Here is a 17,556-nt window from a genome sequence, read left to right on the forward strand (position 1 = left end):
GCAGTGCACTCAGGGTGAGTCTTGAGAAATGCATACTACCCCCATTACGTTGTCAGTCCCAGACAGCATTGTTCACTGATGACAGGAACAGAGGTGGAAGAGGTGCCAAATCCTGGTCCTCCAATCAAATTAATTACTAGGAACTGGGATTTGCCTTCCTAGCCAGTGCTTTTATTCAGTTTCCAGTTTTTGCAACTGTCATTTGTTGGGTTGTTGGCATTGACTTGTGATGAGTTATGTGGGTTTCAGTAATATAAGTTGTGCCAAGTCTGGGGTACTTTTGCTCTGTGACCAGAACAATGTGTTTATAAGTCAACTCTGAGGCCAAAGTTATTGAAAAAAGGCCATTTTATTAACTAAATAAGGCTACAGAGGTGGGATATACTCAGTGAAAATTTAAAAATCGCAAATTGCCCCTCTCAGCCTGCCTGCACAGGACATTTGACCACTGATTAGCATGTAGAGCATTCAGAACAATTGCTCACTCCTCTGTCTGCACAATACACCCTTTGTATCAGTTGAGTGTTCATCATCTTTTCTCCACCAAATCCACACAGAGGGGAGAGGGGTATCGGCCAGTTAGGGGCTTTAAGTATGAGCCATGTAACACTTCCAGTGGTGCTCTGTTATAGGGCCAGACCACCCTGAAGTCTGCAGCCACCTGTCGGACTGGACCATCATACGGTAGTACTGACTGGTTAGGTGCTGTTTTGCCCAATTAAGTGAGAAGTGGTTTCTTCCCGACAACAACCTCTCTTCAAGTACTGTATACAGTTTACACTGTTCTTTCATTAGTGGATTATTTCAGCATTTTTGAGTTTTAAACCCCACACAAACATAAAAGCTGTCTGTGTTGTAGTCTTTTAGTCGCTTATTGCATGGCTGAAAGTACCACAGCTGTATACAGTTTATTGGGCACATTTATTATGTTCATTAAGATTATTTTCTCTCCGTTGATAACTTTTCTATTCATCATGTTTTCTAGTGTTTTCTTTCCACATTTTGACTGTTGTTGGACAACTAAAATTACAGTAATTCCTTATTCTTGTGACCCATTTCACTTCTTTGTATCTTATTTTTTTTCTATTCCCCACCCAATGCATAGAAATTACCTTGAAATGTTCCCTTATGGAGCTTTTTTTTTATCATTACCTAATATTCCACTGCTGTCTATACTAGTTTTCCCATCGACTGTGTGTCTTTTTAAATCTCAAAGACTAGAGGGTCTATTGTGCAAGCAAACAAGAGGGCAGAGAAAAGGCAACCCTATCTCTCCTCACTTTCTATTGAAGTTAAAGAAGAATTTATTACTATTTAGCTTTGTGCTTTTGTATAACATCTCAAGCCCTTCAGTGAATACTAGTGAACACTGCATTTTCTTAAATGTTCTTTATATAAATGTGTGTGTTTTTTCAAAGTCAAGGTCAATTAACGCTATGTTTGTTATGCCATATCAAAGAAAGGATATTGATTGCTGTTACTTCCTTGTGCAGAACACTTCATAATTTCTTTATTTTTTTGTTTATAGTTTGTCAAATAATCCATTTTTCTAGCATTTATAGTAATTGCAGTTCAACTCACCTGTGTGGGTTTCAGCATAAAAAAAATATTTTTTTTATTATCTATACTAATAAAAGGCAAAGCCCTCACTGACTGACTCATCACTAATTCTCCAACTTCCCGTGTAGGTAGAAGGCTGAAACTTGGCAGGCTCATTCCTTACAGCTTAAGTTAGGCAGGTTTCATTTCGAAATTCTACACATAACGGTTATAACTGGAACCTACTTACATACATATATACAGCCATAGCCTGCAGCTCGTTCACTGTGTGAGGCGGAGTTGCGTCCCTCATCGTCACGCCTCCAACGTAATTGAGTGCCTGCCCATATAAGGCCATCCGTCAGCAGCAATCCAATAGACAAGCTGCTGCTAAATATTCGCGGGTGAAGGACTGTGCTTATGCAAACAAAGATGAGATGGTCAGGGAATAGACTAGTGTTTGGAACAAACTCAGAGAAAGTGTGAGAGAAACTTTTAAGTGCCGGGTCTTAGGTAACATTAAATAAAGCCGTGGACATCGCAAGATCACACGACATAGCACAAGCACAGATGAGAACCTTCAATGCATGTACTCCGAGCGGCTCACGTGAACTGACTGTGATTGCAGTACGCAGAGAACAAGCAAGAGCTCCAAAGAGCGCTGAACAAAAAACGCATTACACAATTGAGAAGGCAGCAAAAGAATATGAAGCGAGTGACGCATACAAGCATACACTGTGTGCACAATTATTAGGCAAGTGAGTATTTTGACCATATCATCATTTTTATGCGTATATTCCAACTCCAAGCTGTATTAACTTGAATGCTTATTGGATTTAAGCATGTCAGGTGATGTGTATTTGTGTAATGAGGGAGGGTGTGGCCTAAGGAGATCAACACCCTATATCAAGGTGTACAGAATTATTAGGCAGCTAGTTTTCCTCGGGCAAAACGGGCCAAAAAAGAGATTTAACTGACTCTAAAAAGTCAAAAATTGTAAAAAGTCTTTCAGAGGGATGCAACACTTTTGGAATTGCTAAGATATTGGTGTGTGATCACAGAACCATCAAAGATTTTGTTGCAAATAGTCAAGAGGGTCGCAAGAAACGTGTTGAGAACAAAAGATGCAAATTAGCTGCCAAAGATTTGAGAAGAATCAAACGTGAAGCTACCATGAACCCATTATCCTCCAGTACTTTCATATTCCAGAGCTGCAACCTACCTGGAGTGCCCAGAAGTACAAGGTGTTCAGTGCTTAAAGACATAGCCAAGGTAAGGAGGGCTGAAACCCAACCACCACTGAACAAGAAACATAAGTTGAAACGTCAAAACTGGGCCAAGAAATATCTGAAGACAGATTTTTTTCAAAGGTTTTATGGACCGATGAGATGAGAGTGACTCTTGATGGACCAGATGGATGGACCTGTGGATCAGTAATGGGCACAGAGCTCCACTCCAACGTGGAGGTGGGGTACTGGTATGAGCTGGTATTTTTAAAGATGAGCTAGTTAGACCTTTTTGCATTGAAGATGAACTCAAAATCAACTCCCAAACCTACTGCCAGTTTTTCGAAGACACTTTCTTCAAACAGTGATACAGGAAAAGACCATGATTTTTATGCAGGCCAATGCTCCATCACTTGCATCGAAGTTCTCCACTGCGTGGCCAGCCAGTAAAGGCCTTAAAGATGAAGGAATAATGACATGGCCCCCCTTCCTCATCTGACCTAAACCCTATCGAGAACTTGTGGGCACTTCGTAAACGCTAGATTTACGGGGGAGAAAAACAATACACCTCTCTGAAGAGTGTCTGGGAGGCTGTAGTCACTGCTCCACAAAAAGCTGATCGTCAACAGATCAAGAAACTAACAGACTCCATGAATGGAAAGGCTTATGACTGTTATTGGAAAGAAGGGTGGCTATATTGGTCATTGATTGATTGATTTATTTTTTTTAAATGTCAGAGATGTTTATTTGTAAATTTTGAGGTGTTTGTTTATTATTCTCACTATAACAGATGAAAATAAACAAGTGAGATGGGAAAATTTTCATTTTTCCTTTAGTTGCATAATAAATCTGCACACTAATAGTTGCCTAATAATTGTGTGCACATATGTATTCCCCTGATGATGTTCACACTCACATTTCCGTTATGAAACATTCAGGTTTCAGGTTTATTAACATTTTGGATTGACTGATAGCACTGTGTTTGTTCCATATTAAAATTAATCCTCAAAAATACAACTTGCCTAATAATTGTGCACACAGTGTATTCATAAGTGCAGCTACTGCGGAAACAAAGCACGGTGTAAACCTTAAGTTTAAGTTAAGTTCATAGACACGCTGCCGCTGGCGTTTGTCATGCCTATGATGAATATGATATTCGCTAGATATAAGTTTAATGAGAAGACGCAGGGTATAAATGAGACTTTTGATCACTTTGTAATGGAGTTAAAATTGCTGGTGAAGGACTGTGCTTATGCAAACAAATAGGAAAACGGTGTAAAGCTTAACTTTAAACTAGGTTCATAGACATGCTGCCGCTGGTGTTTGTCATGCCTAAGGCGAACACGATATTCGCGAGATACAAGTTTAATGAGAGGACGCAGGGTATAAACGAGACTTTTCATCACTTTGTAACGGAGTTAAAATTGCTGGTGAAGGACTGTGCTTATGCAAATGAAGATGGTCAGGGATAGAATAGTGTTTGGCACAAACTCAGCAAAAGTGTGAGAGAAACTTTTAAGTGCCGGGGTCTGAGCTAACATTAAATAAAGCTGTGGACATCGCAAGATCGCACAAGATAGCACAAGCACAGCTGAGATCCTTTGATGCATGTACTCCGAGCGGCTCACGTGAACTGACTTTGCAGGACTGGGAAAGGTAAACCCGTGCATGCAGTGTGTAATGTCTCAGATAAAGACGAAGACGAGCTGTTTATTGATGCAGTAAGAAAGGAACAACCCTCTGAAGCTGAACAAGCCTTTGTAGACATATCAATAGGAAAGCAAGGTGTAAAGCTTAAGTTTAAATTAAGTTCATAGACACACTGCCGCTAAATATTCACAGGCAAATCCACAACTTAATACTGGGAATGCCTGTTAAAACATCTTAGATTCATGAGTACCGATTTGGGTAGTGAAAACTTCGATGAATGAAACTGTTATCTTTACAACGGTTGATAAACACGGAATATAACTTAAACAGAACACATCCTCCAAATACGAACCTGATTGAAAGAAATAATGATAATCAAATCCTTGATGACAGCAACACTCATAACAATGACAAAACAATTACATTGACAATCATGTTACGTTATTTTTAAAATGTTTCCTTTTCTTTTTCATAACTTTTTTTAACACACTACTTCTCCGCTGCAAAGCATGGGTATTTTGCTAGTGAGTGATATACAGCAAACATATTATAATTAAAAATATTACTATAATTTTTTCACAGTATCAGTTTCTTTCATAAGGTCATAATAAGTGAGAAACACTTTTAGTGGGTTCAGACCGTATTCCTAATTGATCTGTCATTCATCATGAAGCTAATTCGTTCATTTGCTGCATTTGAATTTAGGTCTATTAGTATGGTGATAGGTTCTAGGCTACAGCACCATTTACTTAACAAAATTAACATACAGGTTAATTACAGAAAATCTTTGTGTCAGCTTTTCCCTCTTGTGTTTCAAGTTGGTTCGCATGTTGTTTTAGGAGGTGAATGTCTTAAGAGAAATATCTGGTTTTCACACCATTTTCAAGATTTAATATTTGAAGCTTTTTTATTACCAGTATGCCATTTCCAGAAATAAAGTACAGTATGTTACAATTCTGAGGATGAATGTGTTCGTAGCCTTGCAGTGGGCTGGCATCCTACCTGGGGTTTGTTTCCTGCCTTGCGCCCTGTGTTGGCTGGGATTGGATGATGGATGGATGGATGTATTCGTACCTCCCTATTTGTGGTAGGCATTGCTATTCATTTCAAGCAAAGGTAATAGAAAGCCTTACTGTAGATATTGTTTTTAAAATAGGACCATTAATGTTTTTCATAAGGTAATTTCTTTGGGCTGCCTTTTCCTTTTGTCAAGTCTAAGTAGTTATGTTTTTAAGCAAGAACTGTATTTACAAAACATTTATGTTTCAAATAAAATGCTCATTTTTTTAATGTTGTAATTATTGGAAAAAGTAGAATATGTATATTATAAAGAGATATAAAATACCATTTTGCATGTCTAAAATTACAACAGAGTTTAGTGTGTTATTATTTACATGTGCCTTCTTCTACTAAAACAGGATGCACTAAATAATGTCATGCAATTAATTTGTAAACGGGTCATCTTGTTTAATAGTGGTTGCTGGAATAATCAAAAATAGTGCACAATGATGCAATAACAAAACAGAAATACCCACAGAAAGAGATCTTTGTCAGATCAGGTCATGTTTGGTTTGGAGCTTCTTCTTTCACGAGTAGAGTGCCCAGAATAAAACGCCACCTTTTGTGGGCATCTCATTGTTGCGCTCTTTTGACCGGAAGTATTGAAGTCAATTGTCCTAACTTAATGTCTCTTCCTAGATGCTGGAAGAGAAATAAACAATACTGTTAGTGACAGCTCCCCCTGTCGTTCCAGGGTAGGACTGCTTACTTAAGATGAATCAGGAGGATAATCCATGCTTGATAATTATATAATTAACTAACAAAATACCTACGCTTCGCAGCGGCAAAGTACTGCCTTAAATTTTTTATTAAGAAGAAAATTAAACCTTTTTAAACTGAGAGAAAATATACCAATAATTATTTGTTAAGAATCTCTTTGCATACCACATTGTGAGTTCGGCCCTCCAGTTGTAATATGACCAAGCTGTGCGCTGAGCTTACTCTTGAGCATGCAACGTACAGCTGGCCATGTGAACAGTAATCTTATTTCAAATCTCACAGCTTGGATTGCTGCTGTCATAATCGGTTTTAGTTACATGGTTTGCTTCAATTACGACAGTATTTGCAGGACTTGTGTTGAAGTGACATTCGGCATCTGTCAAGCGTTGTAAGCATACAACCGGTTTCATCGATAACTTCATATCCAGCTTTTGAGAGTTTAAACATTCATAAACATCAAAGTGTCCACTACTGAAATTGTCACCTGTGAATCTAAGATGTTTAAGAGGCATTGGCGGTTGTCAAAAGGTGTAAAATATTTGGCCATTTCGGTACACTTGAAAGCGACAACTGAGCAATTCAGCGGCAGCCATCAACTCACATGCAGAACCATAGGTGAAGGGCTTAAGCATCCTGTGTGGTATAATTATCTCCTGTACCGTCATCAGTCCACACCTTGAACCTGTCCCAGTCATTCAATACATAAGACACAATGTTCCTCTGGGTATCAAGAGTGAGCCTGATATGGCCGTGCAATATGTAACAAAGAGAATGGAAAAGGCAGGTGCCATCTCCGGGCATGAAAACCACTCGGTAAGTGACAGTTCTTTGATCAATGGTGATCACCTCGATAAACATGTTAATGGGGGTACGGTTGGAACGATAAAGGAAATGGGTACCTGAACAATGTAAACTAAGTCTAAAATACCTACACAATAACTATAATTGTAATAAATGAACAATAAAGCAGCGGAGAAGCCATGGATTAAATAAAAAGGCAGCAGTTATCAGCAGGGAGACGTGAATCCCGTGGTGAAGCAAGGAAGGGAATGTAGAGACTGGAGCGACGGATGGACTTATATAGGCAGGCAGCCAAAAATGTGGGTGGCATTGGGATGGGGGACCAAACGCCGCCTCACTCTATGACCGAGCTGCAGGCTATGGACGTATATATGTTCGTAAGTAGGATTCAGTTAGTGTTGGGAACCCGCGTACCAAATTTCTTGAAGATGGGCCCATAAGTAACAAAGACCGTTGGAAAGTTCAATATGGCGGCCGACAGTAGTGTCATACCACCGAAATAAGTACATACATCAGTTTCGGTTAGCACAGGGAAGCCGCCTACCAAATTTCGTGAAGATGGGGCCATACATAAGAAAGTTCAACATGGCGGACGTTGCCAACCGTTATGACCGTTATGTGTAGAATTTTGAAATGAAACCTGCTTAACCCTTGTAAGTAAGCTGTAACGAATAAGCCTGCCAAATTTCAGCCTTCTACCTATACGGGAAGTTGGAGAATTAGCGATGAGTGAGTGAGTGAGTCAGTCAGTCAGTCAGTCAGTCAGTCAGTCAGTGAGGGCTTTACCTTTTATTAGTATAGATTATGGAAGAGAAGATCTGTGCTGCATTCCATGCAGTTCGTGCTCAGCGGTATACATTGGACAAACTTCAAAAAGAATCGCAACACGTATACAGGAACACATAGCGCCGTCAGAATAAAGGACTCACTATCATTGATCTATACGCATACTAAATCAACAGGACATAAATTTAATTGGGAAAATGTACAAGTAAAATTTAAAGCCAATACTAAAAGTGCAAGAGAGCTGGTTGAATCCTGGTTATCAAATGAGAATGCCATCAACAGACAGTTGGACATAAATCCAGCATATGCAAACTTAATCATAATAAACAAGACTTTACACCCAATAACCCCCTCCCGACCACACGGACTTAGCCACCCCTCCACGCAATTTATTGCTATATACAGTATTGCCTTTGATTCTTGTAAGTCTAAGCAATATCCTCTGATGAAGACCCCTGTTAGGGGTTGAAAGCTCAGGAATAAAAACTTTTTTATGATACGTAATTCATTTTCTCCCTTTGTGGATCTCCAGCTGCAAATAATTAATTATGTAAAATAAACCCTCACACACTAGGTGTGTTACCCAGCTTAACCCAGGAAGTTTTTTAAGACAGTGCCATCAGTTAATCAGATGTATCAGCAGATCGATGTAACTAACCTGCCTTTCCTAGTGTCTGACTTGACTTTTGTTGATGGCCATTGCAGCACACAATTTTACAGGAAACTATATTCTATTGAATTTTGATTGAAACTTGAGTATATATTATTATCATTATTAAATGTTTATAATTTTAATTTGTTTATGTTGTTCACTAATCCATTTCTTTTTGCCTTTTTGGTCATGTATTTTTAAGCTTCTGGTTTTTTTTTTGGAGTTTCTTTTTTCATTTGTATTAAAAAAGATATACTCCGAAAGCTTAAACCAGACAATTAAGTTTTAGCACTGAATCGTGTTTTACTTATTATGAATAGAAATGAAATTTACAGGCTATAACTTTGTAGGGCCTATTCAATGACTTAAACACTTTTAATTTTGGGTCTGTTGTCTCCCTTTAAGTGTATTGTAGTGAAGAGGAAAGAAGACACAAGAGACTCAAATGTAGAGAACCAGGGGAAGAAGTTTTCAGGAAGGAATAAAGCTCAAAACAGGGGAGGGGACAAGTAAGGCTTGTACAGAAAAGAACAGATAAAAAGAAAACAATATAGTGAACTAAGTACAGTGTCCACCCCCTCTCTTTTCAAGCTGTGATTCACCCCATAAATAAGCTGCACTACAATTTAAAATGACCATAGGACATTGTCACTACCAGCTTATTTTAGGCCTGAGAACACCACTTCATCTGTGCCTTCTCTCTTGCTCCCTGTTTGCTTCTAGTGAAGCATCGCCCCATTATGTGGTACAAACACTTGAGTTTTATAGTGTGTTTGCTAACCAAGCCTTCCTTGAGCTTTGTCAAAGTACTCCCCATTCCAGTTCACAGCTCACTCCACCTGCCAAACATGATCTTGTCTCTTTTTCCAGTGCAGGACAATTCCCCTCCTTCACTCATATGTTTACCCTATTGATCTGTGCCGCTCTTTGTGTACCCCACTCATCGCTTATGCTGATGGCTTTCATTTGCGTAAACTGGTAAGACCCATCTCAGTGCTATGTCAAGCATGCACATGGCTTGTTCGCATAGCCATCTCACAGCAGTATTATTATCAACAAAAGAAAAAAACATGGGTAAGCTAATAGGTTTCAATCAAATTGATCAAAGTGTTTTTGAAAATTTGGCATATTTAGTATTTCTGTTGTGTTTGGGCGTTATCCCAAAATATTGATATATCAAGTTAGCGAATACCTACTGGCCTAGATGTACAATCTTACCAAGTTTCAGCTTTTTAGCTAAACAGGATATAGTTAGTTAGTGAGTGAGTGAGTCAGACTTGCATTTACAGGTATATATATTATATATGTGTATATGATATATACTGTATGTATGTATATATGAATTGTATCTATATATAGAGAAAATGTTTTTCTTATAAAAGATTGTGGTGGTAATCGTGATGCAAGTCTTTCGTAATATGAAGTAAGGTAAACTTGGCCAAAGCACGTATGTGGTGCTGAACAGCATATCATTCCAGTTAATAAAGTGAGAAAGTAAATAAATGTACTTGATCAGTGATTCTTAGGAAACAGGAACATTTAAGCTAGTGTGTCAATCTGATGCATTATCTATGTTAATAAATTTCTAACATAGGAATATCTAATGCAAACATTTACCTTTCAGCACACATTATATTAAAGATTTAAGATAAGATCCCCCTGTAGATATTTTTAGTAAAGCAAAAAGATTGAAAAAGAACGGCAGATTGTTGTGATGCTATGGATGTGTATTTTACACTGCTAGTCCTTTGCTTGATGACTATTCCATGTCCTTTGGGTTTTTAAGGAAAGAGACTGGACTTTGGGCTACAGAGATGGGGCTTGAGGTGAGGTGATTGTTCTTCTACCAGTTTGCAGTCCTCTTTCCTAAGGGTGGAAAAGGAAAACATGTAAGCACCTATGTGACACCTAAATCCTTTTCCTAGGCTCCCCCAAAGCCAGTTCTTTTTTTGAGGCATTCTATACTTTTCCTTTTTTTATATTGTACTAAAACTGTTGCTAGACACATATGCTTGAATACAGTGTGAATATTAGGGACATGAAAGTACATTCCCTTGGGAATTTTGTTTAGTTTTGTTATTGTAAAATTTCACAATAGTACAATTATTATAAGTTATTTCTCCACCAGATCCTAGAAGTAAATAAAACATTATTCTGGCCAAATGCGACACAATGGTAAATTTTGGCATCATTTCATTTTTACTTTTTATGTGTCTTTGTTGATTTTTTGCTTCTGTAGTTTTACACATTTTCTGCCTAAATGTTACTTTCTGGGCATTTTTGAGTGTACCTGTCTTTCACTGTGATGTCTGCTGTGCCTTGTTTGAGGATATAACACCCACTTCTTTTTTTTTTTTTTTTTCCTCTGACCTCTTTTTCATTATTATAAATTATGTGAGCTAGTGGATTTAGGACACACTGTCTATTTTTCACAGAAAGGTGTATGTTTGAAGCCAAAAGCACCACTACAGTTTTCTCTCGGGTGTATGCTTATCCCTTATACCCGGTAAGCAGGTGGCATTTCTAGGATATTGCGCTCATTTATCTTGGCTTGTCAGCAGCGCTGGACAATTAACACTCTCCCTTTCTGTTGTGTTCTTGCAGGTGTAGCAGAGGTGATTGTTCTGGTTGGAGGTCGGCAGATAATTGGAATGAATCAGCGAGCCCTGACAGCAGTCACCTGCTTTAATCCGCAGACCAACAAGTGGTACCCGTTAGCCAGCCTGCCCTTCTATGACAGAGAGTTTTTTAGTGTCATCTCAGCGGGGGACAACATCTATCTGTCAGGTAACCTTTCCTTTCTGCACATTTCTTTGTACCTATTCATCAAAAAATACATCTTAAGGTCTAATTTTTTTCTTCTCATTTCTATACTTTTGACCCTCAGATGCTTTTGTTTGATTCTTTTGTAATGAGGTGCCCTGTGGCTTAATTGATTTTTTACCTTAAAGTCTAAAGCCTTTAAAAATATTTTCATATGTTTACTTTTTAATGATTTATTCATGTCGATAAATGCATTTGTGCATTAATGAAGCTTGTAGCTGTCAATAAGATTGACATATTTAGGTTCAGCACAAAAAGGAAAAAGATGTGTAAATAATTCACCCGAAAGTGCATTTTTATAAAGCAAGTACACAGAAAACCACATTCCCCCACATAGACCAAGATGACTATTATATGTCATTAGCTTAAATTTGTCTGTTTCCTGTGCTGCTTGATTGCCTCCGAGGTCATGGCTTCATCACTTATAACTTCATCATTTGTGTGTAAACCTGCAGGAGTCTGGTGAATGCACATCATGTGACTTCTGAATGGCAGGCACTATAAACTACATTACATGCAGTACAGGCTAAAGTGTCTATGCCAAAGACAAAATGTTTAGCTATAGAATTGTAAAAGGAATGGCTTCTGTTTACTGAATGTATGTTATATGATGATGTTATATAATGTCTGAAAAGTCCCCTTATGAAATTGACCCAGCTGCTGAATGTCATATACAGTTGTTGAAAACGTGTCACCTCCTGTTCAGATGTCTTTTACCAGCAGGGTGGACTCAGCATTGTTTTGCTATATACTGTACATCTCAAGAGAACAGCATGTACTTCTGCTGAGTTAGTAACTCTAAAGCATTTCTAGTAAAAATGTGTGACGATAAACACTGCACATTACAGTGAAATGATGCGTGAAAAGCTGAAGTTGGCGTTTCAGAGTAAGTGCGAGGAAACTCTCCAGAGATGTTTCTGTTAATGTGTGACAATCACAAGTCCCCTGTTACCCTTGAGCTTGAAACAATCCAGCAGCTAGGCTTTGCGGCCTTAGAGCATCCACCATTTAGTCTTGAATTTGCTTGTTATGACACCCTAGAAATGCTTTACTAGGTCATCATGTTGCCAGCAATTGGAAGTTGACAGACATGGTTCATACCTGACTTGTAACAGGACAGAAATATGTTTTCTTTTAAGCCTGTCCAAGAGATTAATTCTGTATGCTTATTAAATAAGACTGTGCTTCTGATTTTGGTGGAATAAACACCAACAGTATCGAACAATACTGTAAATAAGTCTATGGATGGCTGGCTGAATGACTGTGTGTGCGTTCTTCTTGTTGTATAGACTCTTTCATGGTTACATGCACTTTAGGGTTCACTAAAGTTTAAACTCTAGTGGAATGTAAAGTGTGCTCAGCCTCACAGAGTAAGGAAGTGGAGCGCTCTAGTAGTTACCATACAATCTGTACTTGCTGTTACTCTTTACTTCAGATTAGTCTAAAAGCAGAGATCTTCATTTCATAAACTGATGATTACCCAACTTCTCTGGTTAATTCCTAGATATTTCTTTTACTGGGAAGATCAGTCACTGACCATTTTTTTTAAACATAAGCTGGATATCTGCAGCTGTACTTCTGCAGAATGCAATGTAGAGAATGTGAAGGATAAACACCACTGGTGTGCTCAGAAGAATGTGAACACAAGCGGAAGCCACTCAAGTGCCCGAACAGCAGATCATGCAAGAATTCTGTTAGTTTTAAACTTTCATTGTGTTTTGACATTTTCTGCTCGTTAAATATGGTATTGCTTGTAGTATTACTAGTTGGGTGGAGTTGGCATGTCCTCCACATGGCCATCTCTGTTCAGTTCCAGTGCACTAATTTTGCATCACAATTCAGGGACATGTTGGCCTGATCATTGACTTTGAGTGTGATGATGTTTTTCCCCACAGTAGACTGGCATCTTTTTTTAAGGTTGCCTGCTTCTGCCAGGAGAGTTTCCAAACACTCAAAATCCAGTCTTGGATTGACCAGCACAGAACATCCAAGGAGAAATTGATAAGGCTATAACAAGTTCCACTTTTGTAATGCTGTGATTTACATTAAAATGGAATGTAATGGTATATTTTGATAACAGTTTGAACATTTTGTCACACATCCAATTGAATCAGGTTTTCCAGTACAAAAGAAATTATATTTAACCAGAGAGGTTCTTGAAGTGATCTGTCATTCTGCAGACATGGCTAAGCTGTGTGGCAGGTGAGCATATTTACATATAGTACTTCTAGTACATCAGATCAGTCAGATCTTGTCTAGTTTGAAAAGAACTGATGGAATTTGTGGTTAAATATACTGCGTTGTTCACTTTCCAAAAATTTGTCATTTTTGAACTGCCTGACAATCAGGAGACCTAAATTAGAGATGAGACACGTGGCTGTCCCAGGTGACCGAGAATGACTATTCAGTATAAACCAGAGTTTCCTTTAACCAACATCTCTCTGTCTTTACAGGCAGCTCCCTACTTGCTTTACCAAAATGTGTTTCTTTTTGTTCAGCCTCTCCCCACCAAAATATAGTAAGACCTCCATAGTGTGGCTGTAGACAGCTGCCAATTCCCATCATTGTAAATCTTTCTTTAAACCTTAGATGTAAAACTAAAATGTTCTGAAGCCCACAGTCAAACAAAATGTCTGCACTTTAATTTTATTTCAGCTTATATTATAAACACCCTTAGCCCATTTTGGAAGACACTATCCTGTGTACGCTTTTAAAGATATTAAGATGAGAGTTAATAACTCTCCATGTGAAAAGCTTGCTTATTTTGTAACTCTTAAACATACAAGCCTTCAGCTCCATTTTGTCATATAAATCTAACCGGCATACTGTCTTCTAGTAATGCAGTAATGTCATCAGAGGCTTCCAGAGAGAGATTCATATTCAGTTAATGATACCTGAAAGTCGAGCAGTGACAGTATCAAGAAGTGCAAAGTGACACATTCAGCTGTCCAGAGCCAAGGGAGGAATGGCTTTGAGTAACCGAAGCTGTGCACTCACATGGGCCTCCCGTTGCAGTAGCCTTCACCTGGCATGTCCGCTCTTATTTTGGTCTCAGGCTCTGCCTAGTCCATCATTTGTATTGACTCTTCCACTGCTGTGTTCCTCCATTTATAGCTGCACAGCTTTTCTCTGTCCTCTAACAGCTGTTGAATGAACGTTTTCAGTTAGCTGTATAAAATCATAGATCAGTACTATGATTAATGTTGGTGATTTTGTGATTCTTATAGGGAGTATTTTAAAATTTTGTTGTAAGTATTGTATAGCAGTGGAGGATCACTTTGAGTCTGGATTTTCTAAATAAGGCATTCATTCTTGTTTGGAAATTCTTTTAATTTGTATTTTTATGTAATAAGTAGCACTGCTTGTTGTTTATGTGAATAGTGTATGATGGCATAGGGTATATTCTTACATGAAAAACCTAGTGGGTTATGTTATGTGCTGTACATCACAAAGTGACACACCATTTCAATTTGAACCGGGGAATTCAAAGCTGGACCACTTGACTGAATTTGTCTTTCCCCATCATACATTGAATATCTTAGGGTGAGAATGTGACAGTTTTGAAAAGGGTAGTGTGAATAGTTGGATGGATTGACTTGGGAAAAAATAAATCAGTCAAAAAATGAATGAATCCGTGTAGATTATGTACAGCCGTTTGGAAATTTTCTGACACTCTTAAAGCTCTCAGTTGTTTAAAAGGCACGTCCTTCACACCACCAGTAAATTGAAATTTATCAAACCACTTTAAATCAGTTTTAGTCTTCCTCATCAAGGCACATTAAACTTAATAGGAAGCCAATTTTACAACTCAGTTAGATATTTGGATTCAATTTATACTGCAACTGCCAACACATGAAGAGGCTGGCCTGTCATCCTTGGCCAATGAAACTGTGCTTAGCGTACAACACTTCAATAACACTCTATATACTCTTCCACCACTCTGTGAAAATTGGTGCATCCTTGCATCACACCTGTTGCTCATTTTATAGTGTATAACGTTTGAGTATATTGTAAGTACTTTGTGTTGTTTTTGTTTTGTTTTAAACTGCACAGATGTTGGCTCTTAATGTTACCCTGAAAGTAGTTTCCTCAACTTATCTCTGTTAGTGTGCTGTAATTTTATTTCTGATATTAGGTGGCCTATCTCTATGTAAGGCTTCACAAATGCCTATTTGTGGTAGGACACCACCCATTGCTTAAAGTGTAGACTGACTTGTTTAGAGCTCATTTCAGTTCTTTCTTTCTTCCTGATCTAGGTGGCATGGAGTCTGGTGTCACACTTGCTGATGTCTGGTGCTACATGTCGCTGCTTGATAACTGGAATCTTGTATCTCGAATGACTGTCCCACGGTGTCGGCACAACAGTCTGGTTTTGGATGGAAAGCTCTACACAATAGGAGGCCTTGGTGTCGCTGGAAATTTGGATCATGTTGAAAGGTATAGCTTTCTTGAAAATAGTCTTGTGCATACTCGGATTGAGTTCATATTTTTATTTCTCTTTATGTTATAGTTCACAGAAGGTACTCTTCAAGGGAATCACATTATGGCACCTAAGCAATGTTCCTTTCTGTTATGTAGGCACCATTTTTTAATAGGAAACCAAGAACTATTTCACATTTCTTGTTTGTTTCTAACACCAGGGCAGATATGACCAACCTTATTTTTTTTTTTGCAGTCCCTGTTCATCTTCCTTTCAGTTTCACGCTCACAACCATGAAATCACTTATACTCAGGATTATGTTTTCAATCAGTTTCTTTCCCAAGGCTGAGCTCACACGGCCTGGAAACTCATTGGCAATTCTAGTTTCACAAATCAGACTGAGAAGCAGCTGATACAGAGTGGTCTGTTGATTACTTTACAGTTGAATGGCGGTCCCAAAGCAAGATATTTAAAATATTACAAAGCTTAGCATAATGAGAAGCATTTATTCAATTGCATTTTAAGCATGTGCACCATTTTGTTTGTCTTTTTCCAAGTATCCATTTATGTACACATGTGAATGTCCTTGGGCATAATGTTTGATTTGCTAATGAACAGAGACATCATCTAAAGTGTGGCTTTATAGTGCAGTGCAATAGCAGAAAGTATTTGTAAATTATCATGTTCTTTCTAATATTAAGGCATTGTGAATTATTTGGTTCAAGTTTTTGTGGGCCCCCTTATGCAAGTATCTGCACCCAGCCAATTTACAGCCCCCAGTGACCCAGACAAGTCCATGAATATGTTTTGCATTCCCAGTGAGGGAGGCTGCAGGTAGATGCTGATCTGGGGTACTTTGATAACATGAATTTCTGTTTTTTTTTTTTTTTTTACACCACTCTGGGCTGTTTGGTCTCTGGCTCTTAGACAGCTGGCACAAGATCAGACTATTTTTTCCATGCTGTGATAATAGTTGTGCCTCAGCTAGTGCTGGGCCATTTCACACTGACAAAAGCTCTCAAAGGTACTTTTGCAGTTGTGATCAAAGGTATCTGCATTAAAGAGGTGGTGGTATTTAAAGATGGCAGGACCCAGTGAACAGCCTCTCTTTTTATGATGGGTGGTTTTGGTAACATTTGCCAGATCATTAGTGGATTGTCATGTAGCTGCAGTCCCAGACGTCAGTGTACCAGTGGTCTCATCTACTAGTAGTACACTTCTTAAAGCGTACCCACTAACTGCTTTCTTCCACCAGAGCTATTACAGTATACATCGCCTTCAACATGGTCTCTAGGACTCTTAGCAGCCAAGGCAGTCAAATCCTTGCAGCTAGGAAAGGTTTATATTTGGTTGAATAAAATGGGAAGTACAGAATAGTGACTCCATATCATTTGTAAAAAAATTCATGGAGTCCCTTGCTCAGACTGGTAGGTCCAAAGTCCTGAGTATTACAGCCTTCAAAAGGTGCAGAGTGTGTGAGGAAGGGTTACAATGGTGTAACTTCACCAAAGTGTATACATAATGTAAAGAGGATCAGATGATGGACTAAAAGCAATGGAGAGTTGGGTGGAAGGGGCCCAAAATAGCACTATATTCTGAAGATTTTGTTTTTTTCTTACTACAAATTGATCTACTTAAAGATTGTGTGCCGACAACTCAGAAAAGAAAGCAGTGAATCATAATGTTTTGGGTGAAAGTGGCATGCCGCAGGTGCTCTTTACAGGAAAGTCCACCCTGTATTTACTTTTATACTGCAGCTTTATATTACATTATATAAAAAAAAATCAGTGTTTGGTGGTTAGCATGATTTTCCCATCTCCACATAATGATAATTAATAGAAGCAACACTGGAGATACTTTTTGGTATCTGTGTCACATTA

General features: G+C 38.4%; 1 protein-coding gene across 4 annotated transcripts in view; it reads left to right on the top strand.

The window, feature by feature from the left end:
* The window catches only part of LOC120525687 (kelch-like protein 29), an 810,846-nt gene that overhangs the window by 727,144 nt on the left and 66,146 nt on the right, over positions 1–17,556 (top strand). For all 4 annotated transcript variants that reach the window (XM_039748201.1, XM_039748199.1, XM_039748200.1 and 1 more), the window contains 2 exons: positions 11,038–11,220; positions 15,513–15,693. In XM_039748201.1, coding sequence (XP_039604135.1) covers positions 11,038–11,220; positions 15,513–15,693 — 364 coding nt within the window. The remainder of the gene's footprint in view (positions 1–11,037; positions 11,221–15,512; positions 15,694–17,556) is intronic.

This window comes from Polypterus senegalus, chromosome 3 (assembly GCF_016835505.1).
Source record: "Polypterus senegalus isolate Bchr_013 chromosome 3, ASM1683550v1, whole genome shotgun sequence".
NCBI lineage: Eukaryota > Metazoa > Chordata > Cladistia > Polypteriformes > Polypteridae > Polypterus > Polypterus senegalus.